This window comes from Notolabrus celidotus, chromosome 8 (assembly GCF_009762535.1).
Source record: "Notolabrus celidotus isolate fNotCel1 chromosome 8, fNotCel1.pri, whole genome shotgun sequence".
NCBI classification, from domain to species: Eukaryota; Metazoa; Chordata; class Actinopteri; order Labriformes; family Labridae; genus Notolabrus; species Notolabrus celidotus.
The window spans coordinates 31,100,385-31,122,428 of record NC_048279.1 but is presented as its reverse complement, the minus strand read 5'-3'; the positions used below and the strand labels follow the sequence as shown (position 1 = coordinate 31,122,428).

Genomic DNA, 22,044 nt, shown 5'->3' with positions numbered 1-22,044 from the left:
TCTGGCTCATCATGTCCTGGGTTACACTATTTAAGTTTGATTAACTTTATTAAGAGAGTGATGAAAAGAAGAGAGAAGCTGAAGATGAGAGCGTACAGTCTGCAGGAAGGTTATTAAAGAATGACTGCACTGTACTTTTTATTAAAGCTACTTTATCTATATACATCCCCTGTTCCAGGAAAAATAGGTCAAAGCCTCCCTGCAGCTTTATTTTGGTCTTCTTGCATCAAACATGTTACATCCTCGTCAAATAAATGCTCTTAGAAACATCCAGTATTTTAAATATGAGGCAGTTCACATCTCACAATCCCTTAATGAGGCTTTAGAGCACCAGTTTCAGAGTTTAGAGACTCTCTGAGGGTAGCTTTCCTTCCTAGAGAACAGTGTCCATTCTGCCAGGCGCTCCTACACACCACAGGACACACAGAGCTGCTGGTGACGTAGCATGCCAGATGAGGATGCTGTAGAAAATGGCCGAGACTGCTTCTGTTTTCCTTTGAGCTCATCTGTCTCTCTCTCTGTCTTCTCTCTCCTTAGTAGGAGTCCTTTGGCTAGCATTGGAGTAGTGCTGTTGTGGTAGATCAACTATTTCTGTCTCCTCCCTTCCCTTCTTCTTTTCCTGTGGTGGATGTGTGTGTGTGTGCACACTGGTGCTGAAACATGTGTGTGTGGGACCGTATTGGCTCCATGGTTGGATGAGATTGTGTTTGTGCGTGAACGGCCCTTGTTGTTTCGTCTGTGTGATTGTGTGCATGAATACCTGTATGTCGTGTGTATTTGTGCATGTTGATGTGTGTGTGTCTTTGGATGTGTTTGTGTGTGTGTGTGTCGGGGTCTATCAGGTGTCAGTTCCGTTGTTGCCCCAGGCCAAGCGGGCTGACCGCTGGTCTTGGGACCCAGATGAGGAGCGAAAGCGTCAGGAAAGGTGGCAGCAAGAGCAGGAGCGCATGCTGCAGGTACACAGTTTACCTCAAAGAGTGAAGCATGACGCATGAGTCTGCAAGGTTACAGGTTCAGTTTCTGATGCAGCCTAGATTTGAAAGCAAAGAACCAGAGCTGTGAGGATTATGTGATCCCTTTAGCAGAATTAAGCAAATAGGGTCAAATAACTTCAGGGAATAACACAGAATCATTTAAATGGACAGCTGAAGCAAGCTCAATCTTTATCCATGAATGCCTTTCACTTATTGCCTCTCTGTTAATCGAACACATAGCTGACCTTCAAGTTCAGCTATGGACTTTTGCAATTAGCAGCTACAGCTTTATTAGCCCATGATTACAATAAATTCTGGCACAACACAGTGATCTATTATTTGTCACTCAGCAGCTTCATGTTTGTTTTTGTGGCTGACAACTAAAATCAATCAAACTGATCAAAAGAAACAATGTGGCTTTTGTTTAAAGACAGTAATTTTCAACTTTGGTTGATTAAGAGTTTGAAAAAAGTCTCATAATTGCCTCAAATTAAAGGTTCAAGGTTCATTTTATTGTCATTCAGTCACATTTAAAAACATGAAGGAACGAAACACATTGCTCAGGTCCAGCAGCATACAGAATAGATAACAAGCTAAAAGTAGACTCTACAAATAAAGATATAAACACATAACCTCAAGCCTACAGTAAGTAAATATAAAAATGTAGTTTAAAACCAGTGAGAAAGTGCATTAATGTGTGCATGCAGTCACAGTGGTAAAGTGCAGAGAACAGACCTAACGAGAGTTCACAAGTCTCACAGCTTCTGGAAAGAAGCTACACCTTAGCCTTGTTGTTCTGGCTTTTAGGCTGCGCAGCCTTCTGTGGCACATCACGTATGGTTTGTAGTTTAAGAAGTCGCAATGTTAGTTGCTTATTTTCATTACTAACTCGTCCTTTGGTGAGTGAGATGCTTAGAGTGAGGGAAAGATTTGTCTACAACTGAAATAATGAAAGTAATTCCCTGCCTTGCAAAATCAGCCCAGATTTCCCTCCAATCATAAACCATGCACTGGAACACTTCCTGTTCAAGTTAATTCAGACCATGCAGGGTGACAGAATCTGTTTTATTAGAGACGATGCACAACCCACAATCAGCTGAGTGCCATTGCTATTTGCAAAGCTTGCCTCAATGTTCCTTTTTCTATCAATCATATCCTCCAAAAGCACACCTGAGCCACTGCAATGCACACTCTGACCACTAGAGGGTTGTTGTGTGCTATGGAAGAACCTTTACTTTGGCTTTTTCTCAGCTCACTTACTCTCCAACATGCACAAACACGATCACACACATGCACGCCCACAGACACGCACACTCATAAGGACTTTGTCCAAGGTTGCTGCTGTTGCTGCTGCCCAGTCCCCCCTCTCTCTCTCCTCGGCCAATCAGAGGTTCATCTCAGGTCCACATATCTTCAAACATTGAAAGTATTCATTGTTATCTGTGATGCGCTGCGCTCATCTGCAGTGTAATTACAAACAGGAACAAATCTGAAGCCAGCAGTGATCAGAGCAGATTCTTTTGCTTGCTGGTTGTTGCAGGACAGTTTGAGATGAGATGCGCTGAAATGGGTGAATGTCTGGTGCATCATTGTGCTTGTTTTCTCCGTGGTTGATTCAGTGTCGTCCTTCTTGCTTCGACCTCAATCTGTGGTGTGTCCTGCTGTCGTTGATTTCCTCTCTGAATCTCTGAGCTTTGAAGTTTGCCTTTTTCTGGGGGTTCCTCCACAATTCTGAAAATGTTTGAAATAGAAAGTTTGTGTTTGTCTGGAATAATCTGAATCAAAACCACTAACAGTGTTTAAGTTATGTACATCAAAACAAACTGAAATTATTCAACATTTCAAGCTTTTTTTTAAATGAAAATTGGAGAGGAACCCTGTGCTCAACAAGCTGCATGCTCTACCTTTACCTAAGCTCTATAGTGCCTGCTTCTGTTAGCTTCTGCTTGCTTTGAACCCCTCACACACACAAGTATCAAATCAAGCAAAAGAGTTTAGCCACATCAAAAATGTAACCCGACCCAACTTTGTATTTATCTACAGTATGTTTCAGAGTTAAGGCTTCTGTTTAAGTTTCATAATTAGGATATACAACATGGACATTTCTGAGATGAGATACAGCATGATTCACCAGCTTAAACTAGCCTTTTGAAAAGCCTCTCAGATCCCTGTTCATGCATTATCTCTGTTTTCCTGCTAAACATCCACCTGCAGGCCGTTCAGTCTTTGCTCTCGTTTGAGGCTCTCTGCTGTATGTCATGTGTCTGTTGCCATGGTGACAGGAGAAGTACCGGCGCGAGCAGGAGAAGCTGAAGGAGGAGTGGGAGAAGGCACAGAGGGAGGTGGCAGAAGAGGAAAGGAAGTATCACGAGGAGGTGTGTGTGAGGGTACATGTTGTACCTGCGATGTGTCTTTTGTTTGAGGTTATCTGAGACCCAGAAGTTCATGTTCTCCATGAGTCAGTGTTATCCATGTGTTATTATTGATAACTCACCCAGCTCTCCCCTCACAACAGGAGCGCAGAATCCTGGAGGAAACTGTGGCCCCTCTGACTCCCCGCTCCTCTGCCCTGCCCTCTCCCAGCCGAGGGGAGCTGTCCTCAACCCCGGCCCCACAGGACACCATCGTCCGCTCGCTGGCGGACTGGGAACGCAAGCAGGAGCTTCTGGAGAGGCAGTCGGTGAATGGCTTATTGATTATGGATAGTTTGTTAGATCATTAGAATAACAAAAGAGAGGGCCCAGTGTTTTTTTTTTGTTGTTGTTCTAAGTGCTCCTGCTTTTTAATGGTTCACAGAAGGGGAGCACAGAGAGCGTGGAGTGGAGAAGAAGAGAAAATGACAGGACCAGTGACATCAGCACTGCTGACGACAGCATGAAAACAGCCAGGAGGTTTGTGAACCATCTGTGAGAGTATTTGAGGAACACTGGTCTGAAACTATACCTCATGTGGCTTTAATCTAACACAGTTTTACTAGTTATGTGAACTATGGGTATGAATACTATGTAGAAAATTAAACATTTGAGGGAAATAACACAGAAGAGCTGAGAAAGACAAAGTTGTCATGTTCTGGATGTTTAGGTCTCCTGCACAGACACAGGGAATTATTAAAGGCGCATCAGTTTTTTACATGATCAGAGACTATGATGCCTTTTCACATACACTACCAGTCAAAAGTTTGGACACACCTTCTCATTCAATGGGTTTCATTTATTTTAATCATTTTCAACATTGTAGATCAATACTGAAGACATCAAAACTATGAAATAATCTGGTTTTGCCATAATCTGGATTACAACAGTAATCAAATAGGGATATCCATTGTGTACTAACCCTACCTCTGAACAACACAACTGATGGTCTCAAACACATTAAGAAGGCAAGTCATTCTACAAATGAGCTCTTGACAAGGCTCATGTTAATTAGAAAGCATTCCAGGAGACCACTTCATGAAGCAGACTGAGAGAATACCAAGAGTGTGCAAAGCTGTCATGAAGGAAAAAGGGGGCTACTTTACAGAATCTAAAATATAAAACATATTCTGCTTTGTTTAACACATTTTGTGAATTAAATAATTCCATATATGTTCTTTCATAGTTTTGATGATCAGTATTAATCTACACTTTTTAAAATAATTACAATAGATAAAAAATGTTGAATGAGAGGGTGTTTTCAAACTTTTGACTGGTAGTGTATATCTATTAAAACTGGTGCTGCATCTGCTTCCACTATACTTTGTTCACAATGTTGTTTATAAGCAGCTTTTATCTCAGTCCTGTTTGTTAATAAGAATACATCAAGATACAATACTTTGGATTTCAGTGGGATGAATCCAGGAAGTGTTCAGTTATTGTAAAAAAAAACACACATACTAATTCCATCACAAGGAGATTTGATCTCTAAATGTTTCTGATCCTCAGCTCGGTGAGCCAGAGCAACAGTCAGCCAGAAACGTTCAGTCACAACCTGCAGAACGGCCAAAAACTTCCCCAGATGTCTGCCAAATCCTCGACTCCTGTGAAGAAACAACAGCAACCAACAGCTGACGGGGGCAAGCCCGGCCGGCCTGCAGGAGACAGGAGGTGTGTGTGTGTGTGTGTGAGAGGAGGTTGTGTGTTTTCTCTTGATCCAGAGTTCAATCCCTTTCATTTTTACAACCATCACTTTCTTATATGGAAGGATTTAAGAACACACTGGTTGAACTTAAACCATCTGAGGTGTAAAACACAAAAACAGTGTACTCACAAAGAAGAGTGACAAATAATGAGCTGCACTTATATTTATAAGCATGTTCAGTGTTTTCAGTAGAGGTGAGTGGGAATTAAACCACAACATATGTTTAAATCTCTACCTCTAAACCTTGTTTGATTCCCTCCTGTTAGTTGTTGGGTTTAATAACTCTCTGTCAAAGGATTGTGATGGCCCTGCATCCTCATTTCAACCCATCTATAAATGCATACGATCAAAGCAGCAGGTCTTTGATGGGAGAAGATTTTAAAGTAACACATCCAGTTCACCTGTTTGACCAGCAGGTGGCATCTGTTCCCCGTCCACTGTCTCCCCTCCACATGAAGAAATCACTGTCTGTAAAAAGCAAAGTGTCTGTAGAGTCATATGTTTAAGACATATCAGAAATATAACTCTGCACTCAAGATAATAAAGTAAACACAGGTTTCGGTCCAAGCAGTATTTTGAGGATTTGCATTATTCTAGCTGTGATTGGTTCAAGTCTGACTCCAACAGCCAATAGAGAGTCACAGCAGTTGTGAGTCATCTTCATGTTGCATGTTGCTGTCCATTTCCAGGATTGGTCCCATTGATAATAACAAGGGACACAGCCCATCCAAACCCCCCGCAGCATGTCCACCACCTCCAGACACACTGCCTCCAGCACCCAACAGGTACCGCATCCCAAACAGCCCGCACGCAGGGGGAGGGAGGGAGGGATGGAGGGGGCTGCTCATTTCTGCATCGTCATTTTCTACCTTGCTGCCTGCGTTATTCCACCCATCTCATAACATGTACCACTGCAGCACAGAGCCCCTGAATGCAGTCAGAATAATAATGCTTATATAGAGCTTTTAAATTAGATTCTTCATCCTGTTTTACAGTGAGAAGCACATCGGCACACGCAATCACAAGCTAGCATGCAGACTGTTGAGTTCAGGGACAACTAGAAAGTTACTGATCTAAAGGTCCTTTTAAAAACAACAATGGCAAAGACCAACAACTTATCAGATGAACAGAGGAGAGCAGCATGAAGGAGCCACCCTGAAAGTCTGAAGGCACAGGGAGGAAATATACATTACCACATAAATTAAATTATGTTGAATATAATGTTAACTGTAGTCTTCTTCCAGGATAGTGAAAGGCAGAGAGGGATGCTACCCAACACGTAGATTAAGAGAAGTCAGTGTTTACTGTGCAGAGCAACCACATCAAGGTTTTAAACAAGCTGTTGTGGTTTGATTTAATTTTTCTGTATTGAAAACAGCTCCTTATTTCCTCTCCTTTCCTCACCAATCTGGTGAAACAACACTCGTCCTACTGAACGTCTTCAAACAGAGAGGTCAAGTATCAAAGTTTTTCTGTCTGTCCGTCTGTTTCCTGTAGGTCTGTCAGCGGGAAGAAGCTCTGCTCCAGCTGTGGGCAGCCGTTAGGAAAAGGAGCGGCCATGATCATAGAGACGCTCAGCCTCTACTTCCACATTCAGTGCTTTAAGGTCGGTGACGGAGAGAGCGAACACGTTTATTCTCATACTTTCTTTCCATGTCCAGATTTCAAACCTTTCTCTTTCAGTTCTTATTCAATTAATGATAGCTCATGAGAATGATGAGAATATCGTCCCTTAAAAGTTGGGTTGTTAGTCTGTATTTTTCCTCACATCAGAAATCAAATTTGGAAAAGAGCAAACCAACAATAAACTGATGAAGGAGTGCTGTCTGTGTGTTCAAAGCCTGTTTAACTGTATCAACAAGTTTCTGTGTTATAAAGTTACTTGTGGAAACACATCAGTGAGCGAGCGGGCGACATTCTCATTACCGTGAACATGGAAACCTTTATTTTAAACTCAGAAGAGCATCATGAGACAGTCAGCCTTTGAGAGTCAGTGACCGGGAGAGCAAGTCAGAAAGCATTGAGATACACCCAAAGGATGAAATAACAAACTATCAAATGTCACAAATCGTATCTAAACTCTCCTTGATGATTAAATTATGTATAATAACGAACTCCCTCCTCCATTTCTCTCTCTTTCCAGTGTGGGGTGTGTAAGGGACAGTTAGGCGACACGACCACAGGGACAGACGTCCGGATCCGAAACGGCCTCCTCAACTGCCACCAGTGCTACATCCGCTCCCGCTGTAAGTCCCTGCACCCCTCCCTTCCATCTCTTCATCCTCCTCTCGCTCTCACTTTTCTGTCTTTAGGCCAAGTTTCCACCCATCCATCTCAAACATAAATGAAATAAGAATGTGATCTGGTTCTTTCAGCTGATTCAAAGCAAATCAACTGCTGGAGAAAGCATTTTCTGTTACATAAAGCTCAAAATAAGAGCGATTAATCACTCCCTAAAATTATAAATGGGGTTAGGAGTTGTCGCTCCTTATTGTTTGGTGATGTTGGCTATATTTCATATTTCCACTGATGAATAAGTGCAGTTTTCAGTAAGGTAGAACGAGCACATAATACAGTGTTCATAAAGCAGTTAGAAAACTACAGAAAGGTTTGTTTGATTTATTGTTTTCAAAGTGAAGCTGGCACTGTTTCATGATAAGAAATTTCAGTGTATATCGAAGGTTTCATTCTTTATTGCAGCCCTGCTGTGTGCGTGATAAGACGAGTGTGTTTTAATATGAAACTTCGACCCGGTGCAGCTTTAATAAAGAAGTGTCAGACACAGTGAGGCTGGGATGAATGTAGGAAAGGATCTAAAGCTGCATCAGGAGGAAACTGGCGGCACTAACTTTCCGTGTCTTTCTCCGTACCTGTAGAAGAGTAGAAGTTCATGTTTTTTCAAAGTTAGAGCTCACTAAGCTCCCAGCAGCTGTTAATATATGAGGATCAGAAAACCACTAAATCAAATCAGAGTCTGCGTTAGAGGACCGGTGAAGTCATTATCACTATTTAAGAGATTGTCTTTCATGAGAGCTGAATGAGCATGACCTTAAAATCCCTCAAACAAACACTTGTGGTTTTAAAAAACTGTGGGTTTCCTTTTCTCTCTCTTTCTTCTTCCTTTCAAGCGGCCGGACAACCAACCACGTTGTGACGCTCAACAGAAAGCACAAGGTTCACGGATGAAACCCCCGTCTCTTTTTAAAACCGATTATCTGCAAATCATGTCCTTCACAGCGTGTCGGGATCTTTGCATCCTCTGCAGTTCAATAACCAATGAAGATTCATCACGGTGGGGAGGCAAACGGGGATCTGGGGACAGTCTCAAGAAAAAAAATATCTATTCTTCGTGTTTATGTCATCTAATACGTGAGTGGAATCTGGATTTGATTGGTCCATGCACCACCACCACCACCACCACAGACTCTGTTTCATTGTGCAGAGAGTGAGTAGGAGGGAGACTCTTCTGGGGTGGGGCCTTGTTGGAAACACAATAACATCCTCGTCATGCATTGAACACAGGTAGGCTGTACAGAGTGGACTCTCAGAACCAAAACGTGGTGTTCAGGGCTCCTTCAAGAAGAATCCGATTCTATTTCTCTGGTTGGATCAAACATTTACCTTCAAATTCCATATAATGGAAATGCAGTATATCAAAGGAATCACTTTTTTATCATGAAGAAAGATTTTCTTATTGAGTAGTGATCAAAATAAAGAACTGGAGTGAAAACTGGACATGTGGTGAGGCAGCTCAGACTGGATCTTTTTAGTTTCTAATAACAGGCTGGATCTACAAACAGTAATCAACGCCCCCTCACAGACATAAACTACTAAATACAAACAAACAAACTAAATAAAGTGCTTCAAAGGTCACTCTAAACCCTCTTTTTGATTTAAAAGACACTACTTACAATTATCCCATCTCCCGGTTCTTCACAGTGACCTCCCGTGTCCTCTCTCTCATGTGCTCTTTAATAAATCAGCTTCTTATTTACACACATATTATGGATGTAGTTTCATCATTAGGGCAATAACAAGACTCGTGAGCTGTGTCTGTGGTTTTCGGGTCACAGCGGGTTGCTCCTCGCTCAGCTCGGAAAGTCAGGACTTCAATGTGCCTTAGAGGAAAAGCAAGGTGATGCAGGAATGAAAACAAACACCAGCTGTTTGGTGTTTCTTTCTTCTTTTCTTTCTTTTTTTGTTGAAGGTGTAGGGAGGGATTTTGGCCAAATTTGAACTCTTAAACTGCAGACACACACGCTGCGGCCCTCCCTGACATCACGCTTTACTTCAGTGGATAAGCACTTCTTTTATTTGACATAAGAATCACCCTTTACTTTCCCCTGTCTGTGATTTTCTCAGAGCTTTGCAGTGACAGAAACAAGCAGGTCGGAGGAACACACTTGTTGTCTATTTGGAGAAATAAAGAGTATGTTATCATCAGGCCGGGGGAAACCATTGATTTAACTTTGAATGTTTTATTCTAGAGCGAAATAGATTCTGTAAGCTATTAATGAGGTAATTTTGATATATGCTCCGTGGTAGGATTCATTTCTAAAGATTAAAAAAGACAAACATCGACAGTACATGTTACAACCAGTGAAGCCGCAGAGGTAATATGAACAAACTTACCAGCAGCAGTTGCACTTGTGCAATATCGGGTTGGATGAGAACTACAGATCCGTGCTGCCATCTGCACATTGAACTCACTTGCCTCTTTTTTTTTCTTTCTTTTGAACTCGTAAGAGAGATTGGTTATGTATCGTGGATGTTTAAAAAAAAAAAATGCACGTTAAGCCTAAAACCAAATGATTTGCTGTATGAAAGCAAACTAGCAGCCTCTTCCTCCTCCTTTAGCAAAGCTTCTCCTCTGGGTTCATTTCTCTGATCTACAGTATTTTTAAGCTTCTGTTCCGATTGTGTATTTTTATTTTTTATCCTCATTTAGTTCTTAAATAAATCTCAGCTGAGTCTCTTATAGCGGGATCTTTGAGACGGAGCTCTATATCCAGACGGTCTTCTTAACAGGATAGTTGGGGAATGAAACCTTTTATGTCTGTTCTGTATTTATTGTAATATTCACCTGAACACTATCCGAAATATAGATACATTTGATGTTTAAATGCAATGGCATTTATAGCATACTGTATGTTTATAAATAAAATGTTATACATTCAAACTGGGCTGTTGTCTCTTATTTGTGCAGGAAGATGACGCATGAGCTGAATTATTTAAACTGATGAAAGAAACAAAGAAAATGAGACCTTAACACATTTGATTCTGTGGCCTGATCGGCTTCCTCTTAAGCGCATCATGAGCTAAATAACAAACCATAAGTCGGTGTTTTTGTACGGATAGAGATGTGTTGCCGTCATCTGTTTCTTACTCAAGAAGAGTTTACTCCCTCGGTTTGTGTACCTCAAATTTTGATTTATACTTTCACATTATTCTAAGATGTTTGATAACAAGAGTGTCAGATCATTTGAACTGGGCTTTAATCTGTTATTATTTGCTTTAAGATAATGCACCAGCTGAAAGATTTAAAGTAACACGAAGAACAAGTTATATAAAAACCTAAAGTGAAAAATTAAAGTATCAGAAACAACAATACTTTGACTTTTTGCAGTAAAAAGAATAGAGTATAGTAGCATTATTTACTGCAGACACAAAGGTTGCAGCCTTCACTCACATCACACTTTACTTCATTTAATGTAAGTATTTTATTTAACATTAAAGACTCCTTTAGCTCCACACCTACACTCCAGTTTTAAAGTCTCATTTTCAGTTCTTCAATAGCGTTACTTGCATCTCTGCCCTCTCTCCTCCTGTCTTGCTTTGTTTACCAATTTAATCAGATCTCATATGAAAGAACAAAAACTGATCAGTCTAAAATATCGCTACAAAAAATACACAGCTAAGAATGAAGTTCAGGTGCACAGACCAGTCAGGGTTGAGGCCGCTGAATCACCTAACAGCAATCTGTAGGGTTTAATTTTACTATAATTACTTTCATATAAAGTGTGGGAGCTTAAATCCTAAACTGTGAACCCACAGATCTGTGACAGTATCTTATAAAAGAAGGAAAAAAAAGTCTCAAATGTTATGTCAATATTTAGGTTAACTATCCCTCTCTTTCTTCTTGTAGTCCATCATCCACTACCACACAATCACCTTGCTTGGGCATTTCCTCATAAAGAAAGTCAACATCAAAAGTCAAAAGTAGTCCGATGTAAAGATTTTAAATGTATTTTTCACTGACATGAAATATTTAAAATACTGCACAAAGGTGTAACAGTATTTGTTTGAAATTCAGGTCGGATGAATCCCATTTGTTCTCCAGTGCAGTCACATTTTCTTGCATTTCTGGAGCATTTTTTATTCTGTTTGATTTGAAAAGACTTACTATAAATTCTGAATATGAGTATTGAAATTAGGAGAAGTCAAATTAATCGAAATGCACATATTGAAGACTTTTAAGTGATTTAAATATTGAATTTTCGATGACTTGTGAAGCGCTGTGGTGCTGTCCGTGGTGCTGAACCTTCCAATCTCTTCACCGTCATAGAGAAACAACATTTTAAAAATATCTCGATCTTAAGACGTTTGATTTGTATTATTAAAAAATGTGGTTTTCCTTATTTACCAAAAGAAAACATGACAAAGCAACTTGGACTATTTGTTTTTTATCATCAACAACCATTTCAATGGTACACCTGGAAAACTATGTGCACATGTAGAAATATTTCCTTCTTAAATATAAGCATTCATTACCTACATATAAATAACTTTCAGATCCGGGACAAAAACATGTTACATAATGCTCACACAATGGAAGAGAAATCATCATAAAATCAGACAAAGAGACAACATGCAAATTATATCGAAATAAATACAATGTTTGCATCCATTCCCTTTTTATACCCAAAATAAATTCTTCCGAGGGAACTTTGTAAAACATCAAAAAGACTTGTATGATCGATCTACGAGGGAGTATGGCCTATGGATCAACTATAGGAGACAAGAATACGTATTAACACTATACAGTTTGAGCCACAAAAACACTGCCGTAGAAAGACACACAAAACATACAGATTTCCTGTCAGAGGTGAACATTGCAGTAGTTTGTGCCTTTTTTTCTTCGAGGAAATAATTGTGTTTTTATATCGATAATTTAAAGAAACTAAACTCTCAGCAGCCCTGGAAACAAAAACACACAGCTGTAAGAGGCAGGTCGTGTCTACAGAGAACAGAAAAGCGGAATGCGTCTGCGTTAGGTTGGATAGTTTGTAGAGTCACAGCGTGGGGTTTGTGAGAAAGCGTCCTCATTCGTGGATTTTAAACGTCTCTCCACCAGACAAAGCAGCTGTTGAACTCTGACATTTAATGGGGCTTAACAAGGCTCCTTTTACGCACTGATGGCACGACGCATTTCCAGTGCGCAGGCGTGCGTGTGTGTTTGCTCTGTAATTTGGCAGAAAAAAAGTTCATCTTAACAAGTCACTTAGAGATAGTCACTCTTTAATTTGCCTCTTTTTTTTTTTTTAAATAGTTTTTCTTTTATTGTTTTGTGTGACATTTCCTGTGATCTGGATTTACGCATAAAAAGTGTCATATTGTTGAAATAGGTACATTAATATGATACCATGTTTCATGATTTCAGTCATGTGATATTCAAACAACTTGCTCTTGCTTTATGGGGAAAAAAATCTGCAAGTCTGACTTGTCAAGATGAATATTTTCACAGCTAAGTGTCCACTGACCACAAGAAACTGCGCAAGGCAAAAGAAATAAAATAAGAGAGTTGTCTTCTTCTTCTTTTTTACTGCGTTTTATTGTCCTTTAGTCTGTCTCGGGGAAATTGCTTTTCAGTCTCCGGAGCACGAGGAAGCCTCTCTCTTCCTCTGCCCTGCTCTTCCTCCTCCTCTGTGGAGCTGCATTAGAACATGCTGGTCTTTACTAACGTCGCTTTGGCTCCGTTCTGTCTTTGCAAAGACGACAGTACGCTGGCGAACGGCCCGCCCAATGAGTCCGGGATAGAAGTGATGGTTCCCGGGGCGGTGGCCCAGCCTTGGCTCGGTGCTGTCACGCCCATGCCGGAGGACACTGAGCTCTTCACCTGGTCCACCTGTCCGTTTCCGCTGTTGTTGACCTGGCCTCCGGTGGGGCTCGGTCCTCCGCAGTTGGAAGTGGGGATGGGGTTCGGGCCCGGTCCTCCTGTGCTGTCTGGATCGGTAGATTTGGTATCTTTGATGTCTTCATCTCTGGAGTCTTGTTTCTTCCCGGAATTGGACTTGGCTGCGGCTGCGGCTGCTGCAGCTGCGCGCTCCTGCTTGCGGAACTTGGCACGTCGGTTTTGGAACCACACCTGGAAAATGGAGAAAGGGTGTTAGAACCAAAGCTAAACCAACACAGATAGTTGGTTTGCTTCCAAAATAATCAGTCACTGATAATGTTAAACGAGGCATCTTCCTCCATTATACAAACATGTCGTGACCAAAAAGTCATGTTGCACAGTTTTAGTGGAAAAACATTTTATCATTTAGCTTTTGCTGCAACTGAAGTTTAGGTGTCTTAAAGTAACCATGAAGACATCTCTATATTTGAGTATTAATACTGGAAAGATATGGTACCAGCAGTTTTGGGCCAGTGGATCATCAGTTCAAAGTTTTATTTCAAATGAGACGCACTGTGTCAAAAAGGTTTTTATTTGGATCATGGATCCAATCGTGCGTAATTGTGCATATCGTGTAATGCAGCAGGCTGCCTCTTTGTCTGTGTACCTGCACTCTGGCTTCAGTCAGATCGATTTTGAGTGCCAGCTCCTCTCTGGTGTAGATATCCGGGTAGTGCGTTTCAGCAAAAACCCTCTCAAGCTCCTTGAGCTGGGCGCTGGTGAACGTGGTCCGGATGCGCCTCTGCTTCCTCTTCTCGTTCAGTCCACCGTGATCCGTGAAGAGTTTGTAGGGAACTGTGGAGGGAATAAAAAGGCACCGTTAGATGTGCAGTGGTCTCATCTGTGCAGGAGAGGGATATGAGTGTGTGTAATTGTGATGTTGTCAGATAGAAGTGAAGTCAAATTCGATATTTTGTATAAAATCCAGTTAAGGATGCTGGGCGAAAGCTTTCAATTGTATTAAGCCTCTGATTACCTGTGAATCACTTCAGAATTGATAACGCTGCTGACCTGTGATGCGGTTAATTGTAATGTTAAACTAATTGTTGCTCCTCAGATTGAGGCTCAAGTTTGAAAACTTGTCATAATGTTCCCATCCGCCCCGCGTGTTGCTACTGTAACTCCAATTCGGTGTCAATAATGAGCTTTACTCTTTGGTTATCTAATTATTTTCGAAGCTTTATGTCTCATCGCAAAGTAAATAAATTATGCCGATCATTTTGGCAGCTTAAGATAATTCTGTTGGCGGTTTTGGGTGTGACTGGGATAGTATAACCCCGTAACCGAATTACCTCTTGCCTGCAATCGCTTCTAACGTGATAAATTCTTTCATTTGTGTAAGCAAATTTCGTTTGGTAAATACTAAACACATTTCCATTTTCAAATGCAATCAAGACGTCCTATAATACAGCGTGTTGAGGCTCCGGAGCCGCTGCTGCTTGCTTACCTGCGGCGTACGGGCTGCTCTGGTGGTCCCGCAGGGTCCCCAGGCTGCAGGAGCCCGGCGTGAGGGACGGACAGCCGGAGGTGGCCCCGAAAGTGGTCCTGATGGGATTGTACTGAAACCCGCTGGCTTGACTGCACGAACTGAAGTCCGCATAGGCCGATGCCAAGCTCGAGGTGTCCATCCCGGCCATACATGACTCGTAGGCAGAGGAATTTAGGTAAGAATACTCCATTTTATACATTTGAGAAGGCTCGGTGGAGTTAGAAAGCTGCACTTCCCGCAAAAAAAATAAAGATGACAAATAAAAACTGCACCCCAAAAAAAATTGGGTTAGAAAGTAAAAAAAACAATCGAAACCAAACGGAGGAGGACGCGCGGTCTGAACTGGGGGGGTAGAGAGGACTTGTTTGGTTTGAACTGGTTTGGAAAGAGGCTGGACGGTGGGTAGATGTTCACTGCTCAGCGCCTGCTCCAAAACTGGCCTCCTTTATAGGAACCTAGCCCTGTTTTATGAAAAGCCCCCTAAGAGCCGCCTAGCCCGAGGTCTCTAGAGCATATAGTCCTCATAATAAACTTGGCTCTTTCCGCTTGGACAATAGCAAAGCGTTTGGTCTTATTGCTAGCGCTTTTTTACATGACAATAACTCATCAGTCTATTGGGCTGGCACTGGGGGCCCGGGCTGTCCAACCTCCCTATCATTGATCCCCTGCATCTCTAATTAGAATTTAATACCACGCCATTACGCAGCCCTCCACCACCACCACTACCCCTCCACCCATCCACCCCACTCCTCTCCAACCACCATCTTGCCCTTTAATTCAATCACACCACTTGGAAATAATGAAAGTTGGGTGACGATTCTCCCTGATCCAATTTTCTCCAAGCTTTTAAGCCTTTTAAGCGACCGTATACCTTGGGCAGGATTTCACATAGTATTCCCCCTCTGCCTCCTCTCTCTGCCCGTCTGCTCAGGCTGTTTTCTCCAGGATTTTTTACTCTGATCTCCTGCACTGAGGCAGAATAACATGCAGGGCTTGTGCAGATATATAACGAATAGTTCTGCCTTTAAAGGAGAATCTTTGCACTTTAAAATATCACAGAGCAGTACAGAAAAAAATCCATTGTTCTCGTGTATCAGTCATGGTTTTTGCATCCTATATGGCTTTATTATTCTGCTTTGTTCCTAATACTAATATCAAGAAAACGACTCTAATAAGCTTTTACGCGCTCCAGATCACCCTCTTGTTCCTCTGGAAAATTTCCCATCATTTTTTTTTAAAGAGAAAAATTAAATAAATTGGAATGACATGACTAGAATGAAAACATAAAGGATCGTTCAGGTGTTTTTTTAAACCCTTAAACGTGAATGCACCACTCACAAACACTTTTTGCCTTATTTTCTTGCATTTTCTCACTGGTTGTTCTTTTTATTTTATTGTTATAAATGATCCAGAACTTAATGTCACTCTAAAAATGTATTTCTAAGGAACGTGCAGCAAATATAAATAAAGTAAATAAATGTTTGAACTTGTCTAAATGGGTTTAAAACACACTTCATCGTATTTTACGCACAGCAATAAACGGATTTACTATTTCATATTTAATCTTCACTGCCCTTATTTGCCAAATAAAGGCTCTTTTTCCTGATTCTCCCCTCTCTCTGCTGCAGCATCATCTGTGCTAAACTTCCTGGTGTGTTTTTATGATTCAAATGAGTTTGTAATTGTCTTTATTACTTTCATTATTTCGTTTATTTGGCAAATAACATCTTTCTAATGAAAGTAACGAACTGGGAGGCAGTCATCGGACCTCTCAGGCTCACAATATTGGCTGAGTGCTTAATTCGGTTTGTGTAATAAGGTGAACCGTTTTGTATGGCGCTTACACACTCTGTGTGTTTCTGCTTTTTTTTTTCCTCAGTGGACAGAGTTCAAGTCCTGGCTGAGGCTGCGCCTTTTTCCTCCTCCAAATTATCAAACACAAACACAGGGATTCTGGTGCAGCAATTCGATTTAGCAGATGAGTGTTTGCTGTTTGAATTCGTCCATCAGCAGCCATGTTTTAGCTATTGATCAGTGAGATTCTGCTCTGAAATATCATTATAATATTCTCTTAACAATCCTGCAGGGACTGAGTGTGTCTAAAGATCAGTGAGCAGAGGACACTGGGTATTAGAAACATTGTCTCAGAGCGTGTTAGATTTTTTTACAGCATTATAACAGATCTAGTGTTTTTTTTGGGTTTTTTAAAATTACATTGTATCCACCATAAAATTGGTCTTGGGTATTATATTAATCATGGAAGGCAGGACAATTTCAAAAAATATATATATATAATTTATTTTTAAATAATATCAGGATAAAAATGTTCATGGACCTCTGAATTTCAAAGGTCAGAATCTGAGGTGTTATATGTAATTTTATCATGAAGAATAAATTTCAGTTCAGATAACTTTTCAAATAAACATTTTTGTCAATAAAATTGTAAGAAACCATCTGATTTATTTATTTTGAAGACTGTCTTTAAATGTTTAATAAAGAAAGTAGAATTCATGAGAATTTGAGGTTGAATATGTCTCTAGATGTCTTTATACACAGAACGTTTTGACCCTTCTTCTCCAGGCTGCAAGGTGCAGCTTCTTTATTATCAGTTAGAATAAGAGAAGACCCGCACCCTTTTACCATCAATTATTTTTCTCCACAATCGCTGACGTGTCGCTGTGTGTTTCTTCCTTTTCTCTCCTGCACGTTTTCTTTTCACATCAACGAGAGCCAAAAAAAAGAAAAGTTAATTCTTTCTTGACACAACCCGGTGCCTGTTATGTAAATGTTTTCTCTTTTTATTTTCCCCTTTCTACACACGAGCTGGGACCCAAAAGTTGTACCAAATGGTTAATTTGATTATTGAAACCAAAGAGCCAAATGGTTCACCGTCCTCCCTCCACGCGTCTGGCAGCGAGAAAAGAAACCATCTCTGGGAATTAATCTAATAACGCTCAAAGAAACGAGAAGTCTTTTCTGATATTTCGCCGAGGCAAATACAATTATAGCTTTTAGCCATCGCTTTCTTTCACTGAAGCAGCTCTTTATTCTTCTGCTCTATAGTCCATCCACCAGCCTCCACCAGCCATTGAAACGCCTCCTCTTTGATAGTTTCAACATCTTTTAATTCTTTCAGCTGGTTCGACCGAGATGAGGGGCCACAGCTTGAGATTTGGATGCGATTACATTCAATCAAAACAGCCAAACTCTGCAGTCAGAGTAAATTTAAAGGATTTCTGAAAGCTTGTGAGGGATGTAAAACCTGCAGGCATGCTGCTAAAGAGGCCTGGTGGCTGCAGGTTGCACCAAACGGTGATTTACAGTAACATAATGAGGCTTTAATTCACGTTAAGCGGTTGTTAATTCGTAATTATGAGGCAAATAAAGGGCTGCAACCATACGCCTTCACTTAAATAAATCAGCAAAATGCGATGTGAGCGAGACCCTAAACTCCCCTGGCAAGTGCCGGACAATAGGCGGGATGCAGGAGGAACTCCTCTCCATTTAGTGCGCACTATCGTTGCTCAGCAATATCGGAATGCGGGTCGACAGGAGGGACAAAAAGAGGAACAAAATGCCATTGTCTCTGGATGGATTGGATGGATCCACTCCCCCGAAAAGGCAAAGAATCAGATGAGGATAAAGAGAGGGAGAGCGCGATGGGAGGGTCCCACTGTCACATTTCACCTCCAATGTCTCACTCCTCCGCCTGAGGAAATCCTGCGCTTATCAAAACGCTTATTAATAAGGCCGCGTGTTGCAGGGGAGGGGCGGATAAAAAATTCATTTTGGAGATGCTCTCCTGGCAATTTAGTCTGATGTCTCAATTTGACAGACAGGTCAGGGTGGGTAAACGTGGGGGCTCAGAGTCACCTGCAGAATGCGTGAAAATATCCAGATTAAAGCTGATAAGTGACGTTTCTCCAAAACGTAACCATCACCCACAACAGATTAATAATCACAATTTATTGATGCTTTGACCTGTTTTATTATCTATGTGTATTTTTAGTTACACGCGAGAAAACAAGTTAACACGAGAAAAAGGAGAAAAAAAAGTCAAAAGTGAGTTAAAGGTGTTTCTGGCCTGTGCGTAAAAAGCGCATCACGTTTCAAGGCGCACAGATGGAAAGTGACATCTGGAGAAGAGGAAAATTCAATTATGACCTGGTGTCTTCTCTCTGTGTCTACGGCAGAAAAAAAAACGTCCACAACAAAGCCTTCAGTGCAGCCTGCTGCCTGCAGACTCGTGTTATGTTAGGGGACGTTTTTGACGTGTTTTCACCGGATGCGTCTTTCTTCTGTCTGTGGTGCAGATTTCAAGACGCTGTGAGCATTGACGATGAAGGGCAAGGATTTAGAGAAGGATAGTCTTATTTTCATCAAGTTTACTTAGTTCACCTTTATAACTTATAACAATTCAATTTCCATATCAGTGTAATGCATGATCAAACAATGCTGATATTTAAAACGTCTAAGTTGGATTCTGTTTTCTGAGTAAAATGAATTTGTCCACTATTTCATCCACATATTCTCCACACTGAAAAGAGGTGAATATGTCTTTCTCATGTTGGTCTTCTGTGTGTGATATCTCCCTCTTATCTCTCACTAACTCCTCTCTTTATCTTCCAGATACTGTAGCCAGCTCCTGCACGGCACAGCTCGTCTCCTCTGGCCTCTCTGAGCCCTTTATCTGCGCTTCCCGAGTGACCAAGAGAGCAGCCAGTGGATTAACATAAAAATCTTATTCCGAGGGATAAGATTAGGAAACATATTACCCTCAAACGCGGCCTTGGCACGAGCGCGAGCCAGGCAAAGAATCAATTACTAAATTACTCCAACCTCTAAGTCGACATTAACGCAGAGAAATGCCATCGACCGGTTCTGAAATAAGATTTCGCAAAGATGTGATCATTAAATCTCTTGCCAGTGTTCAAGAATTTGATTCATAAAATCGTCTGAAATGAGATGGAATTAAATTCTTATCGGGGCTCTTGTCATCGTTTCATCCCGCGCTGTTTAACGTTGGTCAATGGCCTTCATGAGATTTTCCCTGTAAATAAACTTAGTAATTGAATCCGCCTCTCCACGACACATTGTTTGCTTGTTATTAATTTATTGCAGCCATGCAGGAGGGTGGAGGGGTGGACGGAGCATGCAGGCCTGGGTCTGGACTGGATGTTTCTGCTGCTGCTGCTGCTGCTGCTGCCTCTTTCTAAATGTTTTAATGCACAAACACCAAACACACTGCGTATAGTTAAGCTGCAACATCAGAATCAGAATCAGCTTTATTGGCCAAGTATGCTTGAACACACAAGGAATTTGGCTTTGGTAAACTGTGCTCTCTTTGTACAAGGCATAAGAATAAGACATACAAATAAAAATAAAAATATTTACATAAATTTATAAATAGAAAAGAACAACAAGTAGGCACGCCAAATATGTACAGGCTAAAATAATATGATAATAGTGCAGTGGTGAGTAGCAGAGGTAACATGCTTTAGAGAAAGAGAAGGAGGGGGTACATGTGAAAAATCATCTGTCAATTTTTCCCTTTTTTGGCCTCCCCCTTTGGGGTCAAGGCATATTTTATTTAGCAAAGTCTACTGCCATTGCCCCCCCTCCCCACTCTCGCATTAGCAATTGACAATTATTAGCCCCAGCCTCATAAATCAGCTGCGTGACCCGTTATTATTGTTGAATTGAATAGCTGTTGGGGAAGTGAGGGTCAGTGTCATTAACTCGCCCCCTTCCCCTCCTCCCTTCCCTCTCCACACCCACCCTCGGGCCCCCTGAAGGCATTTGGCCCTCTATACAAGGACCTGCTGGCTAATAATGCCGTGTGTGCGGCCCTAAAAGCTTAATCACACATGCATTAAGCGGCAGACAGCGCTCTTTTGTGCGCACGTAGGTTTACTGGAATTAAGCGATTAATGGTCATCTGAGCGGCAGGCGACAAGGCGGCGCATCGAGGATGATGGAGCGATTCTTAATGTCAGAGAGGAAAAAAAGCAGAGGGAGATTTAGCCTGTAGGAGCGGAGGCGTTAAAGGAAGCAGGGAGGGAGGAGTGGGCAGCAATTACAGTAGGCCGTGTCTCCCTATCCATCATAAAACGTCAAGGTCATTGTGAATTATATTGATTATTATACAACGCTTTGTAAGCTTTATTACACCCCCCCTGCCTCCACATTATAATATGCAAAATATAGCACATGTAAACACCTGCTATCAATTTCTAAAGCTGCTAATTTGTCTCGCCTCGTGCACCCTCCTTCTCTCATCTCATATTCTTTTGATGTGTTATGACTAAACACGTGGCCTCACCAGTACATCAGACTCTGTGTTTGGCCCCCAGCAGCCATCTGCATAACCCATCAGGGGTCATATGAATTATTATTTCCATATAGTCAAAAGAGTCCCAACGAGGCAGGGTTGAATGATCCTAACAAGCAGGACAACAGGACACTCAGCCCTGTGTTGTTTCAGACACACCTGGAAGTCCAGCTACAATGAATGAATGAATGAATGAAGACATCAGTCTGAGAGAAAGAGAGGCTTTGTTTGCATGAAAATGTCATACAGTGAAACTTTCAGAAGCTCTTTTAAATCAGCTTCAATATTCAACACTGTGAATTAGATACTTTTGTCTTAAGTGGGGCAGCGTCTAAATGCTCTGTTTCTTCCCACACACTCTTAGGATCATGTTACTTGTGTTTTATTATTAGTCCTCTTCTCGGCAGATGTTATCCACAGACTCACACTGTATGTTGAATCTGTCTCAGTTGGACAACATTCACATGTGTTATCCTTTTTTAGTGTTAAGCCATAACCTAATCTGGCTGTACCAAACTTTAAGCAGAGGTCCATACTGTTTATATAAGGGTTAAGATATTTGCTTTACTAAGTGAAACCCTCAGAGTTTAAAGCTCTTTCCGTCAAAAGAACATTAAAGAAATTAAAACAACATAAAATCTAACAATGAAAACACATGAAACAACATATAACCAAATAATTCATATAAAATATGAGTCACATAATCAGTCAAAATCATGCAGAAACAGACTTTGCAACTTAGAGAAACCCTGTGATCTATGTAATAAGTAGCCTACAAGAACCCCATGAGCATTACTGTAAGGATGGAGTGAGCAGGGGTGTGTGCAGACACTTTTGGGGTGGCCCAATCATGGACTCATTTTTAGAGGGGTGCCATTTATGTGTGAACACTCGCACTAGAATAAATTGATCTATTCACCTTATCTGTCGCCACCAATCATATCTATTTTAACTACTACTT

At 41.2% G+C, this 22,044-nt stretch overlaps 2 protein-coding genes across 5 annotated transcripts in view; one reads left to right on the top strand and one right to left on the bottom strand.

Moving 5' to 3' along the window:
* Nucleotides 1-19,826, top strand: part of LOC117817362 (LIM and calponin homology domains-containing protein 1-like) — a 128,701-nt gene extending 108,875 nt beyond the window's left edge. For 2 of the 4 annotated variants that reach the window (XM_034690036.1, XM_034690034.1), the window contains 8 exons: nt 3,257-3,349; nt 3,490-3,654; nt 3,771-3,865; nt 4,895-5,056; nt 5,780-5,875; nt 6,588-6,696; nt 7,234-7,336; nt 19,382-19,826. In XM_034690036.1, the coding sequence (XP_034545927.1) occupies nt 3,257-3,349; nt 3,490-3,654; nt 3,771-3,865; nt 4,895-5,056; nt 5,780-5,875; nt 6,588-6,696; nt 7,234-7,336; nt 19,382-19,488 (930 nt within the window). In that variant the 3' untranslated portion in view covers nt 19,489-19,826. Of the gene's footprint in view, nt 1-3,256; nt 3,350-3,489; nt 3,655-3,770; nt 3,866-4,894; nt 5,057-5,779; nt 5,876-6,587; nt 6,697-7,233; nt 7,337-8,218; nt 10,270-19,381 lie in introns of those variants that run through there. The other 2 variants (XM_034690038.1, XM_034690037.1) reach the window with 1 other exon arrangement.
* On the bottom strand, nt 12,847-14,951 carry phox2bb (paired like homeobox 2Bb). The gene is made up of 3 exons (XM_034690039.1): nt 14,711-14,951; nt 13,871-14,058; nt 12,847-13,455 (listed from the first exon to the last, which is right to left on the bottom strand). The coding sequence occupies exons 1-3, from the start codon at nt 14,949-14,951 to the stop codon at nt 13,027-13,029; spliced, it is 858 nt and encodes a 285-aa protein (XP_034545930.1). The 3' UTR covers nt 12,847-13,026.
* Nucleotides 19,827-22,044: the final 2,218 nt, after the last annotated feature.

Bases quoted from the DNA above. Each gene is read 5' to 3' on its own strand.
- phox2bb (XM_034690039.1), bottom strand. From the start codon at position 14,951: ATGTATAAAATGGAGTATTCTTACCTAAATTCCTCTGCCTACGAGTCA. The intron at 14,059-14,710 runs GTAAGCAAGCAG...TTCCCTCCACAG, and splicing joins GAGCAGCCCGTACGCCGCAG to TTCCCTACAAACTCTTCACG. The intron at 13,456-13,870 runs GTACACAGACAA...TCCATTTTCCAG, and splicing joins TGACTGAAGCCAGAGTGCAG to GTGTGGTTCCAAAACCGACG.